The sequence below is a fragment of the Xiphophorus couchianus genome, chromosome 3 (assembly GCF_001444195.1).
Source record: "Xiphophorus couchianus chromosome 3, X_couchianus-1.0, whole genome shotgun sequence".
Lineage (NCBI taxonomy): Eukaryota > Metazoa > Chordata > Actinopteri > Cyprinodontiformes > Poeciliidae > Xiphophorus > Xiphophorus couchianus.
In genome coordinates, this window is record NC_040230.1 from 10,112,371 (window position 1) to 10,134,493 (window position 22,123).

Genomic DNA, 22,123 nt, shown 5'->3' on the forward strand with positions numbered 1-22,123 from the left:
CAATAAAAACGTGTAAAAACATGTTGGCCATTCGGTGGGGACAACATCCAGGGGAAATCAAAAGAAAGCTTTTCTTCCGCATGAAGGATTTCCACATAATAATTTGGCCATCCCTCCCTGCCTTGTTTTCTGGTGAGTTTCAATTCCCGGGGCAAGATCAATACAAGGCACAGCGAATCGTGCTGGGGCGATTATTTCTAGATCTGTCACGAAACTGCTCAGGCAAAAAGATGAACTCAAAGGGAATTTCACGTCTTGAATTTTTATAGATTGAGCCTGGCCGTTCCTTTTTTCACTGTGATACATGGGCCTCGTAAGGACCACACTAAACAGTGTTGCTCTTGTGCACAGAGGATACAAATGAGACGTAATTACCAGCACAGCAAGATCTCCCAAACACGGCAAGCCTAATAAATTGCGGCCATGTTCATTTCTGAAACAGACTATTTGTTTCTCACCCAAGAAGAGCAGCTTGGTCCCATTTCCCAGCTTTGGGTCCTTCTGTAGGACGTTCACCTCACAGAAAAACCACCCACAATCCTCTAGTGTCACCTCAGTGATCACCAGAGAGGAGGTTTGATTCTTCTCTACAAAGATCCGCCTCAGTGACTTTGGGATGAGCTGCTTTCCAGGCTTCATTTTGAACCACTGAACCCCAGACTTAAGGGACTTGAAGTTGAAATGACAGGACAGGGTTGCCATCTCGCCCACTGTGACAGTGAGAGATTGAGGATACTGTCTAACCTTCAGTCCTTTGGGTGTTGGTGTGAGGCCTAAAGACAGAGCCATTAATACAATGTGTTATACAAGGTATTTTGACAATGAAAAATGTTATTTTAAATGTGTTTCTAAGGTAAACTGACAAGGGTTAAACTGGTCCCATGTTTGTCATGTTTACTTGTGGGGAAGGAAGTCACATGTCCTGTCGGTCCAGACAAATATCACAGTGAAATGTGAGAATAATAAAATCATTCTACAGCAATAGTATTCTTACAGCTAAAGAAAATTTTAATGGATTATTGCAAGTGATAGACTACTTTAAATTATAACCTGATTAATCTAATAAGAAAGTTCAAATATATTTTTGACAACTAGTGATGAGTTTTTGTAGATTCGTAAAAAAACAGAGAAATATTTAATATTCAGTCAAGCCAGTTACAAGTTTTAATGGATATTAGTGATGAACTAAATTATAATACTTGGTATTATTGCTTTATTTCAAGCCTTATAGAAGAAACAAAAATACTTACATCCTTTAGTAAGTAAAACACGTACAAACAAAACTACTGCATAACTAATGAATTGATCAGTATTACATATGTATATAAATTAATCTAGTTGTCAATTGTTGAGGATAAATCATTCTGTGTTTTTCCTTCTATCTCTTTTAGCTAGTTGCAAAGCTAAAGCTAAAAGAAATGACATGTTGGGAAATGCCTTCAAAGCTAGGATTAAAGGATGTGACACACTAGGGAACGCCCTCTTTAGGGCGTAGCTTAGACAGAGGCTAACAAAGGAAGTTACCAACTGTTGCTTGTTGCCATTTTGTCCTGCCAGCTCCTAAAGGTAGTATGAGAAATGGACCAGCTGTATTTTGGTATTAATAAATAGAATTTATGAATTCAACTCACTGACTCTTCTTCAACCTCAGACACCAAGAATGGATAAATTCTCCAAAAAGCAAGGACAGAAAACAGAACCACCATCACTACTGAAAGGATCTCACTTTTCCAGTTCCCAGTCAGCACAGCAACACATAATTTTCCACCTTGTGTCCTGTGGAAAACTTGCTCTCTTGGTTTCAGGCTTTCAGTATTCAGACAGAATGTCGTCTCCTTTTCTTTATGTTGAAGCTGCCTCAGGCTGTAGACCATTAGAAAGGCCTGGATTACTCTGGGGAACGAGAGGAGGCAACAGGTTGTTTGGACGATGCCTCCAGGGACCATTATTAATGTAACGCCCAGTGGACAAAAGAAGATGGCTACTTGCGGGGTTGATTCTTGGGAGGTTTCCCAGTTGATGAGAAAGTGACACAGTCTGTAAGAAGTTGCATACAAAAGTCTCTTCTCAGGAATGTTTCAGAGTCTCAGGAGTGTTGAGGGCAAAAAATCCCCCCCCAGAAAGCAGCAACATTGACACAAACAAAACCTTACAAAGGATTTTCAGCCAGTCACACAAGGCAAAGCAGATCAGACTGAACCATACTGATGGGACATCTCTTGGCTGGAGCAGATTCACATATCTCTGACATGTTGCTGAGATGACTAGATTTTAACATCTCCCCAAGTCTCTCAATTGTTCAAGCAATTTCTGAAAAGTTGTTCTGATAAGGAGGAGACATGAATAACAAATGCAATCCGGACACCATTCAGGACGATGTTTTCTCAAAGTATGGTGAATCTGTGGGTGACAACCCTCATCAAGACTTCAGCACAAAAAGAGCTGTTCAAACAAGATCTGAAAAAAATACTCCAAAATTCTAACCTCTTCAAAATGACAAGTAGTATTTCCTAAGAAGTCAGTAGATTTTTTTTTTCTAAAAACAAAATTTTAAGTTTTTGAAATTAGATTTTAAAAAAATTATTTTTGCATTACTTCAAGGATGCTGTGCAACTTGTCTCAGAACTTAAAGGTAAGAAAAAATGTCTGTAAACCAAACATTGTTTACAGAAATATTTTTTAAGCTTCACTGTATAAATATAATTGCTTTACATCCAACATTTGGTTCTGTGTGAAACTACAGGGTGGTTCATATTTAAAGTTCTTTACAATAAATAGGGTTTTTTTTTAGGTTTTTAATTGCAGAGAAAGTATTATCCAGATAAATGTTTAAAATTCAGCAGCATCTGCCAACATGTCGTGTTCTAAGTTAATGTGAAAATTTGTGATTTATAAAGTCTGATACAAAAATATTAATATTTAGAGTGGGAGAGGAAGGAGGCACCTGACTCTTTAACTTAGAATTTTATAATTGAGCTGGAAGGCGGAAAATCCATTGATCCAACTTCATATAAATATTTCCGTTGTTGCTGAAAAGTATAGAAGGTTATGCAAGGTTGAATTCACTAACTTCAATGAGATTGTTTTTCCAAACAGAACCATTGTCTTGTCTCATTGCATTAAATTATAACCATGCCTACAATAAATTATAAATTGGAGAAACAAATAAATTGTTAATTGTAAGAGATAGAGATAAAGATAGAGATCTGTAAAAGTCAAATTAATACAATACTAACCTAAAACTAATTACCAGTAGATAAAAAAAACTATTTTGAACATGACAATTCAGACTGACCTGTTTATTGGGAGTCAACTACATAAGCAAACATAGATTTGCTTGTTTTACCATACTGCAGTTGTTCCTTCCTGCTGTTCTGAGTACTGAAATAATTTCTCTGGATCTGTGAAATCTGAACCTTGCTGAGCATTAAATTCTGATGCTCTCAGCTTTCATTCTTTTTTTTTTAATTTTTTTACCCGTCACACTGTAGTTAACGCTGATGGTTCATTATTAGGTCATGTCTCAGCACAAACTTGCATCTCAGTGACCAATGGGGTAAAAAACTACATATGTCAGTGTCTAGGAAGACAATTATGCAGTTTGCCTGCATGCTGACATAAACTGCATTGCAACATTGATTATTATTCTGCAAGGTGCTTTTTTTGACCCAGATTAGTCAGGACACCTTTAGACAAGAGCGGTTTAGATTCAAGTAGTGCCTGTTTCTTTTTTAAGATAACAAAATCTTTAATCCTTGGTATGACCCAGAAAGAAGTTTTTTATTTCATTTCATTTTGCATAGCACTTGCATCATAGTCCTATGTGTACTCATATTTTTCAAGTCTCACTTTGATTTGGATTTTGTGAGTTTTTACTTATGCAACAGCATTAAATACATGTGCTCTCACAAGGTACAGTGAAACCTAAATCTCTTTCATCAACATAAGTAACTTACTTTCAAGTTTAATAATAAGCTGTCTGCTAGGACTTGATTTGCTTAACATAAGTATCATATGATTGTCCTTGAAAACTCTTTTTTTACATTAATTTGAAAAGGAATAACCCTGTATTCTTAAAGTGACAAGATGGACTTGTCACAAAAATACCAAAAATAGTGAAAAAAAAAGGAAAATAGTATAACTGTAAATAATGTTAGTAAGAAACCATGCATAATGTCTGAATGACCTTGAATAGTTCACAAGAACTCTCTACAAGCACAAGCACATACTCATTTAAATGTACACTGAAATTTTTCCATGTGGAAAATAACCTAATGAGCAAATTTGATTTGATGTTAAATGATCTCTGCAGAACACACATCAGAGTTTGCACATTAAGTTAAGTCATTATGATCATATTTAAACTGAGGTTTGAATGTGCAACTTTGACAGAAATACAGTACCTAGTTTTTTTTTTTTTTAGTGATACTGTATGTTATAAACCAATATGGTTATATTAAACTTTTTTCTGATGTCAGGATGAATAAAAAAATGTGAGAATTTAGCATACTGACCAATTCCTTAAAAAATAAAAAACATAAACATCAATAACTTTTCTTGTTAATTTGCATAAAACCCACAGGAATCTCTTGTGCTCTAAATGGCTATCAAAGAGTTTCCTGTGATTTCCTCCCTGAATTATTTGCAATTTTGTTATGCAGTTATGCAGTACTTCAAGTTAATAACTCTTTTACACTTTAACATATGTGTACCTAAACTAATCGAGCATTTAAAAACAACAACAATTAGAGAAGGCACATGATATCTCTGGAATAGCTGCAGAAATCCACCGCTCAGACAAGAGAGTCTGTAGTAAAAGTAATCAAATTCCCATTTTGCCACTATGGGACACAGACATGCATGAAAGAATGTAGCCTGGTCACATGAGAAGAAAACAGGAGCTTTTTGGCCTACTTTGGGAAACATTGTAATGGAAAACATGCACATCACCCTGAACACATCATGATGAAAGCATCATTCTATGGTGACATTTTGTGTTGCACAGGCAGGTAAGTCGATCACAGTACAGTAGATTGGAAGATGATTCTAGGTATATAAGGAGTGAACTTGAAAAACAAACTGTTAAAGGCTGCAAATGTCTTATTTGCAGCGTTTGTTTGTAGTTTACCATCATCCAAACTGGATGGACATTTGAAGCTGATACTGTAACAGGATGAAGTATTCATTAAATACTGCATTGTATGCAAAAAAACAAGAACAAAAAAAATATCCCTGACAATAATCATTAACATACATAACAAGCAGAAATAATTGCCTATAGTGTGCACAACATGCAGAAAGACCCCAGGCTGGGATTCAAACCAAGGATCTTCTTGCTGCAAGGCAGAGGTGCTATCAACTGCACCACTGTGCAACCTTATTTCTAAATGTTTTATTTACATTTTTAGGAATAACTTCGGGGGACAAAGTATAAGGAAGTTCTGTGCCCACTTTGTCACTCTTCAGTTTGGACCAGACAATAGATATTTGTTGCAAATTGAAACTAATTATTTTTATCAATGTAACATGAATCATTAAAATATAAAAGGCTACAGAATCTTTTCCATCCATTCCTTAAATAATTTACCACTTTACTAAGTGTTAAGAAGCTTGTTCCAAATGGGTGTTTGTCTGCACAGGAGAATTGAACATCTAATTATTTTTGAAATATTCCCACCAAGCTGTCAGAGATGAACTGATATTATTGCTTTAAAAACAGCTATGCTGTTTAATGAAAGGGCTGGTTGATATAATGTGTGAGAAACAAATTTCATCTGCAATAGTCTTGAGATTGGGGTAGAGAGTAGCCTTTAGGCAGAACAACAGATTAAAGTATATTCATCACATAAAATAGCCAAAGTCCAAACCTACACAAAAAGTAAAACCATTCCTGAAAATGTAGATGGACAACATACTACATGCAGTGTGACTGATCTTGAACTATTTCGAAAACAAAAATAGGCAAAATGTTAAGCATCTAGATGTCGAAACCTTCTAGAGGCTCAAAACACTTGGAGCATCTAATCAGCTCACGAGAGCTCAATACAAATGCAACACATTTTTAAGATTTTATTTCCTCCTCAAGGATAAAACTTTTCTTAAAGATAAAATTAACTCTTTTCTCCACCTTCCAATTATGTTCTGCATTTTTGACATTGATGTTTTCAGTTTACAAAATTTGAAAAAGTAAATTTTGGTAAAAAATACTTTACTACATAAAATGTGTGGTAATGTTTCTGTGCTTTCCTAATTAACTGGACCAAATTTGTGCACAAAGTGATTCTCTATCTATGTGATCTTCTTAGATTAAATATGCAGAAGTTGTTGATGAGAGCACATCAATGTTTGTCCTTAGGGATGTTTTTTTGGCTGCAAAATCATCTTCTGAGGAGAAACCATTGTGAAATTAACACCAAACATGAAGCGACAGCGATAATTTTCTCCTCAAAAATGAATAATGACAAGACATTGTGTCAATCAATTATCTCAAAACAGTGCGTGGCTGTTGGTTATCAATTTGATGTGAGCCTAAAATTAAAGAGTATTGTTTAAACAGATATGTCAGATGCTCATGAAGGCAAAAAACAAACAAACCAAACAGAAAATCATGCATTAACACTACAAAATCAAGGACCTTTTATAACAATAGAAAGCTAAAACCAAGGTGAAGAAGCAACAAGCTGACCTCACCTCATTTTCTCAATTTGATTCTCTTGCACTGCCCCATTTCCAGCAACAAAACACACAAAATAGGTTTTGTTAAAAACAAAACTGTTTTATTTTTTGTCTCCCTCCACTTGATATCATTTTCCACTTTGTGGATTTTGAAAAAAAAAGGAAAAATACCAACAGCAATGAAATAAAAGTAAAAAAGACAGGATTTGCAGTTAAAAAAAATACAATCATCACTTTACAGCACAGAACAACAACTCTCAGGATGGAAAACAAACATTTTGTTCCTTTCATTTTGTCTTGTGTGTTTACGTTGATAACATCTTTAGGAATGTAATAAGAACCTGCAATCCAGGTGTATGTTACGAATGAAACAACCTGCCCAGTGGAGCTTTGAGGGAACACAAACACGCAGATGCACACATACTGCTCAGATACAAGGCCCTTGGTATTACTAATGGATAATGCACACTTTAACATGCATCACTGCAGTCCTTGTGCTAGTTTATACACAATGCATCTCTAAAAAATGCAAAAAGGTGGGCAAACCTGTAGAAAAGAGGGGTGGGGACCATTTTCTCAGATCATCTGCACAAATTCAAATTGTAAAAAAGAGAAATATGGAGAGATGGGTTTTTACATTCAACATTAAGTCAGCTTATTCCAGCAATTATACACATCAGGAGTCCTCAAGTAAAATTTGTTATCAGATTTCAAATGAGACGTTTTCCTTGTTCTATTTGAAGCAGTAATTTCCATCCAGAGGCACACAGCCCTCTTACTATCTTCTCATGTATCCCAGATTCCAGCATTTTACCCTGCAGCTGTGACTTCAGCTTGCCTTGGTTTGCAACATAACTGCTTTTCTGTAACATGACTGCAATATTAATCAGCACAAAAATACCAGTTGTGACTGTGAGTTGTGGAAAAAAAAAATCATCCACCTTTTTTTTTTCTCCCTGTCAGTCCTTGGAACTGCATCCAATATTTACTCATCAGTTGATTGACAAGGAAAATGCAACGCGTAGGACGGTTATTCACAGAGGCCAAGTAATGGTGCTCTCTCTGTGTTGGAGATGCGAGGTGGGCGACGTAATGACTAGAAAGACGTGGTGGGCGAGATTCCTGCTTTTGCCTGCCTGAATGTTGCTGTTGCCCAGGTGGTGGACTGTGGCATGCTGTTAATTAGACCAATCCTTCTGCTCTGTGGCCCGAAGTCTTTGTTAAGAGAAGAATCTCTGCCTGTCTGTCCATCTATCAATCCATCGCAGTTTTTCCTCGCCTTATTGACACCCAACAGGCAGCATACAGGGGCACACGTTAGCGGCAGTAATGAAACTATATTGCGTCTTAATAAACTTGCAACACTGACTTTGCCCACGAGAGCAAAATGGGCCTCCGGATAGCTGGTAAACAATGGATGATTGGGATAATATATGGGAATTAGGCATGCTTTGCAGTAAAGGACATGAGCAGGGGATTTGGAATAATGATATTGATTCATATGCAATCTGGTGTAGCATATCCTTTTGGTATACTGCCTCTAGTTGCTGTGAGACCATGCTGTAGCTCACAAATGAAACTAATCTGTTGCACATAATTTATTGTTCTTGTGGATGTCAACCCTATATTGACATAATAGCTAAATTTAAGTCTGTGTTGCTGTTGCTCTGGAATTAAATTGCACATGCAATGTTATAGGGAGGCTATGTACCAAAACAAGCAATACGAATACAAGACTGCATTTACTTGGAAATGGAAAAGTAATGATTAATTCTTTATTTCCTTGGATCTGACTCATACTTCTGAGTACAGAGTTTACCAAGCAGATATTACAGCTTGCCCAAATAGTTTCAGAAAAGGGCCTAAAATCGATGTGCAATTAGGGGTGTCTTGTATCAGGCATGATGAATAATGCTCTCTGCTCTAAGGCTGGGTTATGGACACTTGATCAATCCAGCTTCTGAGGCTGGGGAGATATTGCTCTATTTCAAAGCTGTTCAGTCAACTATATTGATTAACTATTGTGTTGAGGATTGAAAGTCTATTCCAGGATTTGCTTTGAGCAGCAAACCTGCTGTAAAGAGGGGATATGCTGTAAGCCCACTACCATGTATTAAATTGCGGGATATATTCATGTTGTTCTAACTATCAGATTTACTTTTCAACAGTTATATTTATTATTTTACTACCGTGCTTTTATTTGTACCATTAAGCATTTAAATATGCTATCCTTTTCTAAAAGCACATTTCTCTGAATATTTTACAATCCTCTTCATGCAACTTTAATAATATGCTAAACATAAATAAAGATCCAATAAATCTATTCATTTAATATTCTTTGACCAAGCATTTATGTGAAACAATTGTGAAACAAATACAGCTGTTAAAGTGCACTACAATGCTACAAACAGCTGAAGTTTAGTGAGCTCCAAACAACATGGCACTTTATTAAGAATGACTCTGGAAATAGATCATCATAACCTTCAGCTACAGGAGCCAATCAACACTTTCTCATCAGGGTACGCCGAATGTAATTAGGGCCTGAAGAATTGTCTTGTTTATATCACTGTAAACGCATTGCACCCCAGTTGGAGTGTTATTTACACACTGGAAATAGGCCAGACTGCATTTGTGATCAAGGCTATGTTAATGATGTTCATATTACATGGTGCAAGCATAAATAGAATGTGCTACACCTTCCCCTGGGGGGGACCACAAAGCTCAAGTTTGGAAATGCAATTTGAATGCTTGTCTGTCTTCCTTCTCTCAATGAAGGGTTCACTGTCTGGTGAGTGTCATTGCATCTCCCTCTAGCTATGAACTTTTGGATTTGCATTGTCAGGATATCATCCCACGGGATCATCCGGCTGGTTGTTCCCTCAGCAGAAACTTCATCTGCCCTTAAATTTTACACCCCAGGGATCTTCTTCCAGCTTGACAGCCTTCTCTGCAGCCTTTATGTCATAATAAGAGTGTGAATCATGTATGGCTGTGAGCAAAGATATGTGCTTGTGTATATATAATAACATTGACAAAAAGCTTCAAAGAGGCCTGTCATTATCAACCTGTTGCTCAGTAGTTGATACTAAAGATTAAATAAGAGGTTAGCAATGAGGAAACAATGATCTCTAATAGAAGGAGTGGCAACCCCAAGTGTAGCAGGTGTTGAAGGAGTGTGGTAGTTTCAGTTTTATCTGAAACTGGATTAGATGAAGAGAGCAATTAGTATTTTGTGGAAATAGTTAAAAAAAACAACACTTGCTTGGCAGTAGTAAGCAAGAGAGGCAAGATCCAAAGCAGATTAATTAGTTTTATGCTTTCCATTTTTGGGTATGGAATGGGACATTTAGCATGGACCGCTGGCAAAGCAACTCTATTTCCAAAGTTTTTATGACTTCTTGTGGTATAAAATCAAGTGTTACAGTGGTTCGACTACTGATTTTGATACTTTACCTTTAGTTAGTTAGTCACTTTGTAAGGTGAAGCACTCTTCACACGTTTAAAAAAATTTGGCTAAGGAGGACACTCCCAAATTATCTTATGCAAATAAGTAAATAAAATAAAAATGTCAGGAGTGTAAAGGTGTAAAGAATGACCTTTAGCTGTTATAAAATGTTTGAGATTGAAATTGCTCCATTAAAACCAGTACTGCTCTGACAAGTTGTTAGCACTTGGTGTTGGCACTACATGATTCTCTAGTCTTCCCTGAAATATACCATTCAGAGAACTCTGCTGTACGATAACGACTACCTTCAAGGAGGCTGGAAGAATCCAAACAAGCTAAAATATGTCAAAACAGCCTTTGATTGTAGTTGTTCCCTTGATTTAATCCCAGTTTTGCTAAACTACAGCATCCAGAAAGTTTTCTACTGGAAGATCTTAGTCTGATACCAAATCCGGGTAGCATTGAAATGGCCCTCAAACCTTGATCTTCAATGCAAAAAATTATAAGAGTTATGTTTAAAAATACACAACAGTAAATGTGTGGAGGTTTATAAAGAATCATTTTTTTAAATGAACTCTTATTAAAATTTGTTTTGCAAGGGAAGAAATACGGATAGGACCCATATTCTCTGCTTCTACAAACTAATGTGTTCATTATTTCCTATTAAAAATCCAAACTAGCCGACTCAAATATATCAATAGACATAAGCATGCTGTTAGCATGAAGCTAAATGTCACTCCTGCAAGATATTACCCTCTCATAATTCTTCCTTCCTAAATTCAATCTAATCAGTTGAATGATGGTAAAATTACTAAAACATATTGAAGAATAGCAATACATATTTAGTTGAATCAATAGCCTAGGAAAATTCATGAAATCTAAAGTAATTCCAGTAATCTTTCCAAGTTGTAAAACCTAATATCATATAAAAGTGTATTATGGTGAAATGGGAGAAATGTTTCAAACATTGAAATGCTTAGATTCAGTTTTAAACCTGTACTCTTTTCAGACCTTTCACCATTAAACTTGAACATAACAGACAAAATCTGGTAGTTTTTTTTTTTTCAAAATCCACCCATTCACAAATACAGACATGCTATTTTCAAACACACGCTGACAAACATGACATGTTTTCTCGTCCACAGTTTTTTTTTATCTTCTTTTTATCTTTATCAACAACAGATTATGTACAGACAGATGTTATGGGCCACTGATAACCCTCAGTGGGTAGCAGACGCAGGACAGTAAGTGAGTGTGAAAAAAAAATCTTCTAAAAGACAGTAAGAGTTTAAAAATATTGGCAATAAATGTTTCACAGACCAAATGACCTGTTATTGTGCTTGAAATGGAATCCATCATTGTTTTGGGAGCAAGTAGTTGCATGCACAATATGTGTTCTTTAACACCCAAATACATCGCAGAGGAAACGACATATAGTGTCCTAGCTTAAGGGCCATTTAAACAGAGCTTCACAATCATTTCCGAGGAAAGTACACAGTAAAAGTACAACAACAGACTTTTGATAGAGCTTGTTAATGGCAGATCATTTCAGATATTACACCACAGATTTGACCATGATGGAAATCTCTTGCACAGTAAAATTAGGGGTTATTGCTGATTTGAAAAAGAAACAACAAAATAAACAAACAAACAAACAAACAAAAACACATTCACACATTTGATTCAGTATTGAGTAATTCCCCTGTCATGTTGTAGTAGTCAGGGTTTAGCTGGGGTAGACTCATCTCTTGGTGCACACTTGCTATGGCAAATTTGCATATAGTCTCTGAGTGTGAGCTGAACACAAGAAATGGGTGCAGGCATGACGAAATACGGGATTTCCTCTCGCTGTTTGTGCTGTACAGGGTTTTTTGTCACAGGTACACACACCAGAGGGAGTAGTGGTGCACCAAGGTGAGATTTGTCCTTGAAGAGGATTCCTGTCAGTGGTAGGATTGAGCTTGATTTATGGGGGCCATAACTGAGCGGCGGAAAGGACAGGTGGAGCTCGGGCTCCTTCGCTCAGCCAGCCACAGGTAATGGCTAATTACATCTTTATCTCCCTGTGGTCTGGCAGAACAAGAACTGACTTACAGCCACAGCCAGAGACCGACATGGATCAAAATCATTTATCTAGATGGTCGGTAGAGGACACACCATGACAAGAGGACAGATGTGGTGTAAATGTGTGTTTGATGCAGTTAAAAGCATGACAGAAAGAGTCAAATACATAAACTGTTACAAATTATAAATTACATCACCAGCCACCGCTTCAGGACCTGATCGAAATGACCCCCTCGAACTGTTTCAAATGTGATTTTAAAAAGCTTGCCATGGCAAAATAGACCACATCACTTCAAAAACTTTACACCTTTTTTTGTTCTGTTTTTTTTTACCTTCATTGAAGTTGTTCGATGTGTGCGAGCAAAGTAGAAAACATTTCTTTTTTTTATCTCCCCACGCACAACTCATTACCATCGTATTTTGTTCATGTTTTCTCCTTACATGGAATTACTATTCATAGTTATTCAAATACTTATTAACATCATCATCATCATCACTGAATCATTATCATCAGTAGTAGTAGTAGTATTAACACCAAAAAAGTAAAAGCAGTAAAAGCAGGTAACCTTGCAGAGAAAAAACAGACACAGTGCAGGGAGAGAGAGAGGGCGTATGGACTCACAACAGGAACATTTCTAACCAGTACATGCTATCAACAAGCGACAAAGATAATGGAGCAGCAACAGCTTTGAAACAGAAGATATTATTTATCAATAGACAGTCTCTTGCTGCTTCAGAAGACTTAAGTGTAGTAGAGGCTTGCTGAAGATCTTATGGAGGCAACCTGAAGTCACCAGCATGGCCTCTGTACTGCGTATATTTACAGTGGCGGGATGAAGAGCAGGTGATGATGTTTGGTAGGATTGACGCACAGCTGAGAACACTAGCAATATGAAGCTCAACTAGACAAAGCAGTTTAAACAGAGAGGCAAGGAGGAGGGTGGAGGGACTTAAAAAGGTCTGGGTAGTGAGGGCTACATGCGAAAACTTAGTATAAACCTCCCCAAATTACATAAAGGGGACTGGCGCCATCACCACCCATCCTTTTTTAATACATTTTGACATCATTCATAGCAGCTTCACTGCTACACTGGTAAAATAAAAATAATAATAATTTAAAAAAAACATACATGTGTCTCCACTTGGTTTAAGTGTGTGATCATAGGGTGAAACTTCACATGACAGCCAGTATCACATTATAATTATCATTTCCATAAATATCCACCAAAATATTGTGATTTCATGTATTATTTCCATAAGGCAAACATTGTAGGTCAGTCAATAGTCTGTTTTATATTACATAAATGACCATACAGTTGTTAGATTATCTATTTTCTCGTTTGTCGCTGTCATTGTTAATATACACTCTCTATCAGCTTCACCTCAGTGGGAGTAATGGGGGAAAGCAAAAGGCGGAGAGGGGAAGTACCAAGTCAGACAAGTCTGCAAGGTGAAAAGGACAAATTGTATGCATGAAAGAGAAACAGAAGAAAGACATATTGTGACTAAGTTGAATTCATAACTGAACAGAGGGTGCAGGGGAGGGAGTTTCAAGGGAGTAGTCGTGTTTGATGCAGTGTTTCAATGGCTCCTGAAATAATGCATATTCTTTTTGTTCACAGTGATGGGTTCGTAATTAAAGAATTTCATTTCCGTTTTCCTTCCTTTGAGAGAGGGGAGAGAGTGAGACAGAGGGAGCAGAGGAAGAAATGGGGCTTGGTGTTTGAGGATGATTCCAGCAAACAGAGCTTCACACTTTCACCAGAAGAACAGCAGAGAGGGAAACCCAAACACACAGGCTGGCACTCATCCCTGCATGTAAACCAGCTCCTCGCCCCTGGAGGGCTCCTGGTCCTGGATAGAGAAATAGGAGATTGGAAAAGAGAGCCGGGAGACAGGTGAGGGAGAAAGAAAAAAAAAAAAAAGAGGTCTATTTACTATCACTTACAACATGAGTTCCTGAAGATCACTAGCTCTTACATCCATCACAATTTATATCTAGATTCTGAGATTTTTCACACATGACTAAATTCATATCGATTTGTAATCTGATTTATGGCAAAAACATATTTTTCTGGCTGTTGACTGTGTGCTGATTTATTAAAGGATAAAACCAGGTATCCAGTATGCTCTCTGGATGTGTCACTGGCTGGAACCTGCCAATTAAACGTAAGAATTTTCATATACTTGTAGTGTAAAAATAAATGAATATTTCTATCTTGTTTGGCTATAAATAGCTAGTTTGCATACATTTTATTCTATATGTTGACAATGCAGGTTACACAGTGAAAACTCCATCCAGCACTCAAATTCCTCCCATAAAAAGCTTAATACCAATGGCCTAATAGCTTTCACATGTTGCTTTACTACATGACATTTTATAACCATGATAAGGTATGGCAGTTATTAATTTCACTTTGATGCATCTGTGTTAGACACATGAGATGAAAAAGGTGACCTTAATGTCCTGATCTAATAATTTGAACATGGTGAATCCCACGTCATGAAAGCATGCATGAGGCTTGTCATTTTGACTCATCAAGCAACATTCATTTGACATCTGTCAAAAAATAACGACATTGATTGCTCTGTGGCAATTTTAGTTATCCCAGTGAGGCGTTACACCGTGTCAACATCTCCATAACAGTGTCACATCAGACAAAGACCACCAGAGTAAATACAAAAAAACTCTTTTCAAAAATACTTTTTTTATTGGAGGGAGAAATGTATCCAAGCCATCCTGGCACTGTGTGAATATATAATTCAATCATGAATTAGCTGTTGACAACCTTTGTAGGAGTTTAAAGTTTAAATCTGGCCACCAAGACCAGAATACTGACTGCTTTTTAAAATAGATAGATCACTTAATGAGTAGAATGTGTCTGACAAAACAAAGGAAGCTGAAGATCTCAAAAAGCAACACATTAATCTAAAGCCTCTGTGATCACTCTGTGGCATGTCAGTGTGTGCTATTATCAAAAACCAGGAGAAAATATGGCACAGTGATGAGCCTTCTCAGAAGTGGCCAAGGCCTCACTGATGTTCACAAAGATCGACTTCTAAAGAACAATTTACCCTTACTTGTCTCAATTAAAGGTGACCTTGATTTTTTCTTGAACAGGTTAGGGTAGGTCTGTACAAAATATGTGTGTTTTTGCACAAAATAATTCTTAGATAATGAGATTTTAGTCTGGTCGGTTCTGCCTATTTTGAGCTCCTTTCAGAATGAGCTGATTCAGAGGCTCTTGCCAGACAAAACACTTGTCTTTTCCAGCAAGCATTGTACAGCACACAGTGGTAAGACCAGCTGAGCAAACATGCTCGAGTTCCACTTGGGTTGCTAGGTAACAGGCTGGGCTCAGCTGGGATTTCTAGGTAACGGCATACGATCAGTCAATTGTGACTCAACAATTAAGAGGTTTTTGAAATGGGCAATTTTCCAGAGGCCAAAAAATAATAGCTCCCCTTTTATGTCAGTATTCATGATTCATCAATATTACTTAAGTAACTGAAGAGTGATTTTCAGTACAAAAAGTTAACAGAACATAAACAATTTTTAATCAAAGTTTCTTATATCTTACCCTGTCATTCTTAGTCTGGTTGCCCAAATGAACATCTGACAGACTTACATATCCTGTACTCTTCTTGGTGTACTGTAATTTGTCACATGTCATTTTTTTCTCAGTATCAGGCTTGTCTACATATTTTTCAGTCTGTATTGTTAAACTTACAACTAAATGCTGATTCTGTATCCTCCTTTTATGAGTGATTTAACTCATAAATTGGGACACTAACATCTTATGTGAAAGTAAGCCTTGGAGACAGCTATATGTTAGCCAGCAGCTAAATCTGGTTCTGCGCATCTCTTTCCCCGTGAATGTATGTCACTGTGTGATTCAGAATAAATTAACATCCAATCATCAACTGATGTTTATTTATATCATTGTGCCAAAAAAACAACTACTGTAGTTGTGCTGAAATTATAAGAGACCATTTGATCTTTTGTCAGATTAATAAGTAGATTTTAACTGTTCAAACTTCCTTTCTTTAATAATTGTGTGTCAGTTTAGGTCAGTGATCATCATTTGGATAAGCAAGCTGATTCCATCCTGCTCAAAAGTGTTCAGTAATTAAATGCATTGCACACAATCTAATGCAGAAATTATTTTCATTTCAGCTCAGAAGAGGTTAATGATGGTGGTATCTTAGTTCATAGTATGTGGTCAATGCTGAGTCAGACTCTGACATAGAGCAAAAACACCACCAAAGAAAAAAACAAAACAAAAAAAAAACAAGCAGCTGACCACTGAAAAACTGTTTTGCTGGTTTGCTCAGTAGAAGGAAAGAAAAACTGCAAAGCTGATCACCCAGCTGAACTTATTTTCTTGATGATTCCTGATGGCTTGGTGTAATTGTAAACTTCTTTTAATTTAAAATGTGTATCAAAGTTATCCAGTAGACATGGACTAATATTATTGTTTATTATTTTATACTGTTGCACCTCAAAACAGATTGAGGTTTGTTGTATTTTTAATGTACTTCACAGTCATTTCTCATTGTCAAGAAAACAGTGACTGATTGAAGATACTCTAGAAGAGTTTGAGTGCTATAGAGTTCAACTATTTAATGAATCCAAGACTGGAGATTCTTAAAAGCTTTGTTTTTGTTTTACTAATTCAACATTAAAATATACAGTAGGTATGTAGTAGCCTAAATACTATTATTTTCTGTTCATGTTGTGCTTGGCTCACTTTGTTTATTCAATAGTTGTTTTGGGTAGTGAGAATTTGTGTTATGGTTTTGAAACTCATTAAAACATTTTATATTATGACATAATCATGATTATTGTATAAGTTTGTATTATATTTTTTATTAGTTTTCTTACCTGAGTGCTTCAACTTAAAATGTTTAATTTTTGTCATCATGACCTGTAATGGCAGGAAGGTACAAAAGATTGTGATATATTTGAAAATCATCTAACAGATTAGAAATCTCTTCCAAAATAATAATGTTGAGTGCATCCATAAAGACACATCCCCGTGTTACATACACTCAATCATTACATAAAAGCAACACTTATAAAGTGAATCACTTCAATTACAGTGCTTTATTATGAAGGCACTTGATCTGTGGACTCTCCTTCTTCTACCAATGATTTTTATAAAGGCAGATTTTTAGTTGGAGCAATATCTACTTTTTGAAAATTAGACTGGTAGTGAATGAATGTTGAAGATAAAACATTTCTCACCTTGAACGTGTTTTTTGAAGATGTACCGAGGACTATACTTTATGCTCCTTACAGCCTGAGAAAAGTTTGGATACTCCTGCACTTTCTCTGGTGTATTCTCTAAAAAACTTTAAATTCATGGACAGGCAAATTTTGCATTTTGGAAATCCTGATATTGATAACCAGATTATGGCTACATGTAGGTAAAGGAAGCCTTTACTTTTAACAAACACGCTGGTGTTGGCGTTGTTATTTAAGTGGCATTACTCTGATCTTTATTCATTTATACTTTTCAAGAAACAATTGAGAACATGAATGTTTAGGAGGTATGTAAGATAACTAAGCAAACATTAAAAATACTAAGAAATGAGAGCAGCAAAAGTTAAAACATAGCAGACAAAAACATTATAACATCTCACAAAAAAATCTTTTTTTTCCTCTGTGTCTGCAGCTAAAGATGAAGGATCTGTTGTAACCCCGAGAATCTTCACACAAAGCCACTGTTTAGTGGGTGTAATTCTCTAGAAAAACAAGTCATTATTTTTTATGTCACTAAACATGTTTAGCAGTAACACGGCAGTAACACTTAAAAGGCTAAACTGGAAACCCCTTAATTAACCCTTTGTATTCATATTGTCGCTTGTTTTACAGTTTACAGAGATAAAAGCAGGTGATTTATGCTGTAGCGTATGAGTGTAAAGTGAAAGCAAGTAGCGACTGCCAATGGTCTATGTAATGGACTCATCGACAGAGAGTAATTACAATAATGTGCCAATTTTGACATGATTGGGGGGTTGCTGGTGTTGAAACATTGCATTTGGTACCTTTAAAATGGTGAACAAAGAGGTATAGTAGCAGACAAATTAAGTCATGTGAGGTAAAGACAGTGAGGCTCTGAATGTGAACAAAAAAACACAAAAGGATTCAGATTATGGTCCATTACTGGTTGAGGAAAGAAGTGGGTTTGTTGTGTACTAATGATAGCAGGAGAAGATTAGGAAAGAAAAAGTAGGCAGAAGGACAGATGATGGAGAGATAGGCTGACAGAAGTGACTGTGGCGGTGAAAAAGAGAGCAGAAAGATGTATGGGTCTGGCAGAGGAGTGAGTCATTGAAGGGAGACTGGACGAGATAATGGGGAAAGGAATGGAAGAAGAAAAGGGATAGATGAAGGACTCACTTAAGATGGTAATGCCAAATGCACTAAAGGGAGGGTGATGGGAAATGGAAGGGTAGGAAATCGCTCATTGGGGACGGTTAATGTGAATTGGGCTCTGAGAGAAATGACAACTTCTCGGGTAACAGGACAGAATAGAGCGACAGTCGGGGTGTAAAGGCGGGTGTGCGAACAGACGAGCTATAGTAGGGGAGAGTGTGAGCGAACAGAAAGAGAAAGAGGCTGTAATATAGGCAGCAAAGCTTTAATGGGGCGGAGAAAAACGTAAATGGGAAGAAGGAGGGAGTGTAAAGGCTCAGTGAAGGCTGTGCAGTGTGCAGAGCAAAAACAGATTTGGAATATTTTTGCAGCAGACAGTCCTGTCTAACTCCGGATAGTCACAAAAGATGAATGTGAACATATTTGGCAAAAAAAAATAAATAAAAAAGGTCAATGCGCTTGCACACCTAGGTATGTGAGATGTGTGTGATAACTTACGAAACAGCAGCATACTGGCGTTGGAGGAGCCCAGACGGTTTGAGGCGAAGCAAGTGTAGTTGCCAAAATGTTTCTCTGTCACATTGGTAAACAGCAACAGCGAGCGCGTCTTCTCGTTTTTGATCCGTAAGGTGTTGTCATTCTCTACTGGCCTGGGTTGTGTGCGCAAAAGCAAAGAAAAGAAAAGGAAAGAAACAGAACAACGGAGTTTTTTTTAGAGAAACAGAAAGAAAACCCAGGATAATATCACACCTCCTGACTCAGTCTGCCGAGAAGAATACATTACTCTGTCATTTAACATTTTTGCAGCATAGTCTCTAATAATGATCTTACTTTGTAACAACATTTGAACTCTCACTGTGTTTAAACAACAAATGCTTTGTATAGAAGTCTATTATACTGCATTCTCAAACGAAAGCTTAATTTCTATTAGCACGTATTTGTTTAACAGATACCATATCACACATGTTTATGTCTGTTGTTTCATTTCATTCTACTGAATATGATAGAACAACAGTCTGTTTAAGATTTGCTGAAGGTAAACAGCTGTGACAATCAAGACTTTTGCTGCCCATTCTCCTTGTTAAGGCTACACAACATATAGTGCAAATACATTGCCAACACATGCAATTTTCACATAACTAAGGACTGTTTAGAGTGGAATAACTGTAATACTTAGCCAGTTGGACAGAATCTCATAACTCCGGACACAAATGACAAATCAGTCAAAATGCTAAAAGTTCAACAGAGTGGGATACACAGATGAGAATAAGAGAAAAAAGAATTTTAATATTTGTCATTGCAATATTTATCATTATTTTCTCCATCACAGCAGTTTCTAATCTTGTTTAGCCCTACTGTGTATTATGTTCTTGTCCAGTCTGGTTGGTCATAGTTCAGGTTGTTTTTTACCTGTGTGACTCTAAATATGACCAAGTTTAGATAAGTCTTTTTTTTTTTTTTTTGCAATGAAGAGCTTTGCCTTATATGAATGGCTAATTTTCTTTTCTTACCCAATTTGAAAAGAGGTACTCATGGGAGGTTTTGTTATTGACTGTTTACAAGTTTAATTTGAAGCAAATTAGACGTAATGTGACACTAATAAGCACAAATAAGGATGAGTAGCTTAAGCATATTATTCTTTGCTTCAGACAGATAACACTCAGAGGTGAAGTGCAGGGGAGAGTATTTTCAGAACCGACTCAGAAGTGAACCAAAAACAAGCGGCAATGGCAAAACACACTGTGGTTCATTTTGCCCCTAAAGTCAAAAGTTGGATCTCAGAATAACATCAAAACTTGTACTCCTGTTGCAAGTCTTAACTCAGAAGGACTTACAAATTGTTCTAGTACATGATCAGGCAGATTTTATTTATTTTTTTAGCAATACAAGCTAAAAGCTTGGGAAAAATGGGGAAAAAAAGCGTTTTTTTCCCATTTAATACTAGCAAATACTAAAGCAAGATGTTTTATTACACAAACCAGCTTTCCTGACCCTGGTGAAGAAAAAACATCCCCACAGCATGATTCTCCCACCACTGTGTTACACTGTGAGGGTGGTTCATTCAGGATGACATGCTGTCCCTGCCACACGAAGCATTTTGTATACACATCAAGAGGAACACCTTTCTCCAGATTTGCTATGGGCCTTAGGAAGTTTCCGGTAAACTTTAACCAGGACTTCCAGGCTGAACACACCACAAATACACTTATTTTTTGAAAGCAACATAATCATTTATCTTGACTAATTCTTATTTGCTATTTTATCTTAATTTATCACATAAAATAAGGTTGTATTGTGTCAAAATATGTGAGAAAGGTCAAGGAATATAAATACTTTTCCACATCATGGTACTTTTGGCAGCATAGAGACATTTTTTTCTTAATTAATTCTCTCTTTTGTTTTATTTTCAGGCAGTTGGCCATGTACATATGGCTTCATAGACTTTGACTGGAGTGTCATACACAGCAATAAGATTACTGTCTGAAAATGCACAGACAATTTCATTTTAAAGTATACTGCTCAGAAAAATAAAGGGAACACTCAAATAACACATCCTAGATCTGAATGAAAGAAATAGTCTCATTGAATACTTTGTTCTGTACAAAGTTGAATGTGCTGACAACAAAATCACATTGATTGTCAATCAGTGTTGCTTCCTAAGTGGACAGTTTGATTCCACAGAGGTTTGTTTTACTTGGAGTTATATTGTGTTGTTTAAGTGTTCCCTTTATTTTTTTGAGCAGTGTATTTTTAAAGCAAAAAAAAAAATAGATAACTTAATAAATACTCAACCATGCTGCTCAAGGGACACTGCCTTGCATGTTTTAGGTGTTTTCCTGCTTCGGCACACCTGATTTCAATTGATGACTGATTAACAGGCTTTTACTGAACTGCAATCATCTGAATTGAGTATTTTAAAGCAGAGAAACAAATAAAACACACAGTGCAAAAATGATATAAGGACTAGGGTGGGGAAAATCTGACCTAAGCTATGAGTATATGAAGTCTTGAAAATAACGACAATTTGTTTTGAAATATAAAATGTCACAGAAGATTCTGAAATCTGTTCTTCTGCTTTGGTGTTTGGTAACAAATGATTATGAGGAAAGTCGGAAAAAAAAACATTGTATTGTAGCATTTTTTTTATGTGGTTATATGTGCTGTTTCACTTCTAAAATATTTTTTAAAAAGACACAGCTGCTGTAGTCACTGCGTTTTCAGGGATTTTTTACTGACAGAAACCACACAGCATGTGTCCAAAACTCTGAAAAAAAAAAAAAAAAAAAATAACAGAACTACTAAGCTTTTAGACCTTGATACTCAAGTTTTATATAAATGCTACAGGTTTGCCAAATATCTCACATCATGAATACAAATTTGTTCTCAAGCTTAACTTTTGAGCTTCTCAAGATCCTGTTTACTTACAAGGTCACTGAACCAGTGCTGGGTCAGCTTGACATCTCAGTTCACCAAAGTTTAGGTTGAATTATACAGATAAGCATTCCTTTCAATTACTAACTCTGTGTTTTTATCAAAAACAACTCATTCTCATCAGA

At 36.4% G+C, this 22,123-nt stretch overlaps 1 protein-coding gene across 2 annotated transcripts in view; it reads right to left on the bottom strand.

The window, feature by feature from the left end:
- Positions 1-6,754: 6,754 nt before the first annotated feature.
- Positions 6,755-22,123, bottom strand: part of iglon5 (IgLON family member 5) — a 153,365-nt gene continuing 137,996 nt past the window's right edge. For both annotated transcript variants that reach the window (XM_028012726.1, XM_028012725.1), the window contains exons 7-8: positions 19,065-19,216; positions 6,755-14,038 (exon numbers count right to left, since the gene is read on the bottom strand). In XM_028012726.1, coding sequence (XP_027868527.1) covers positions 13,935-14,038; positions 19,065-19,216 — 256 coding nt within the window. In that variant the 3' untranslated portion in view covers positions 6,755-13,934. The remainder of the gene's footprint in view (positions 14,039-19,064; positions 19,217-22,123) is intronic.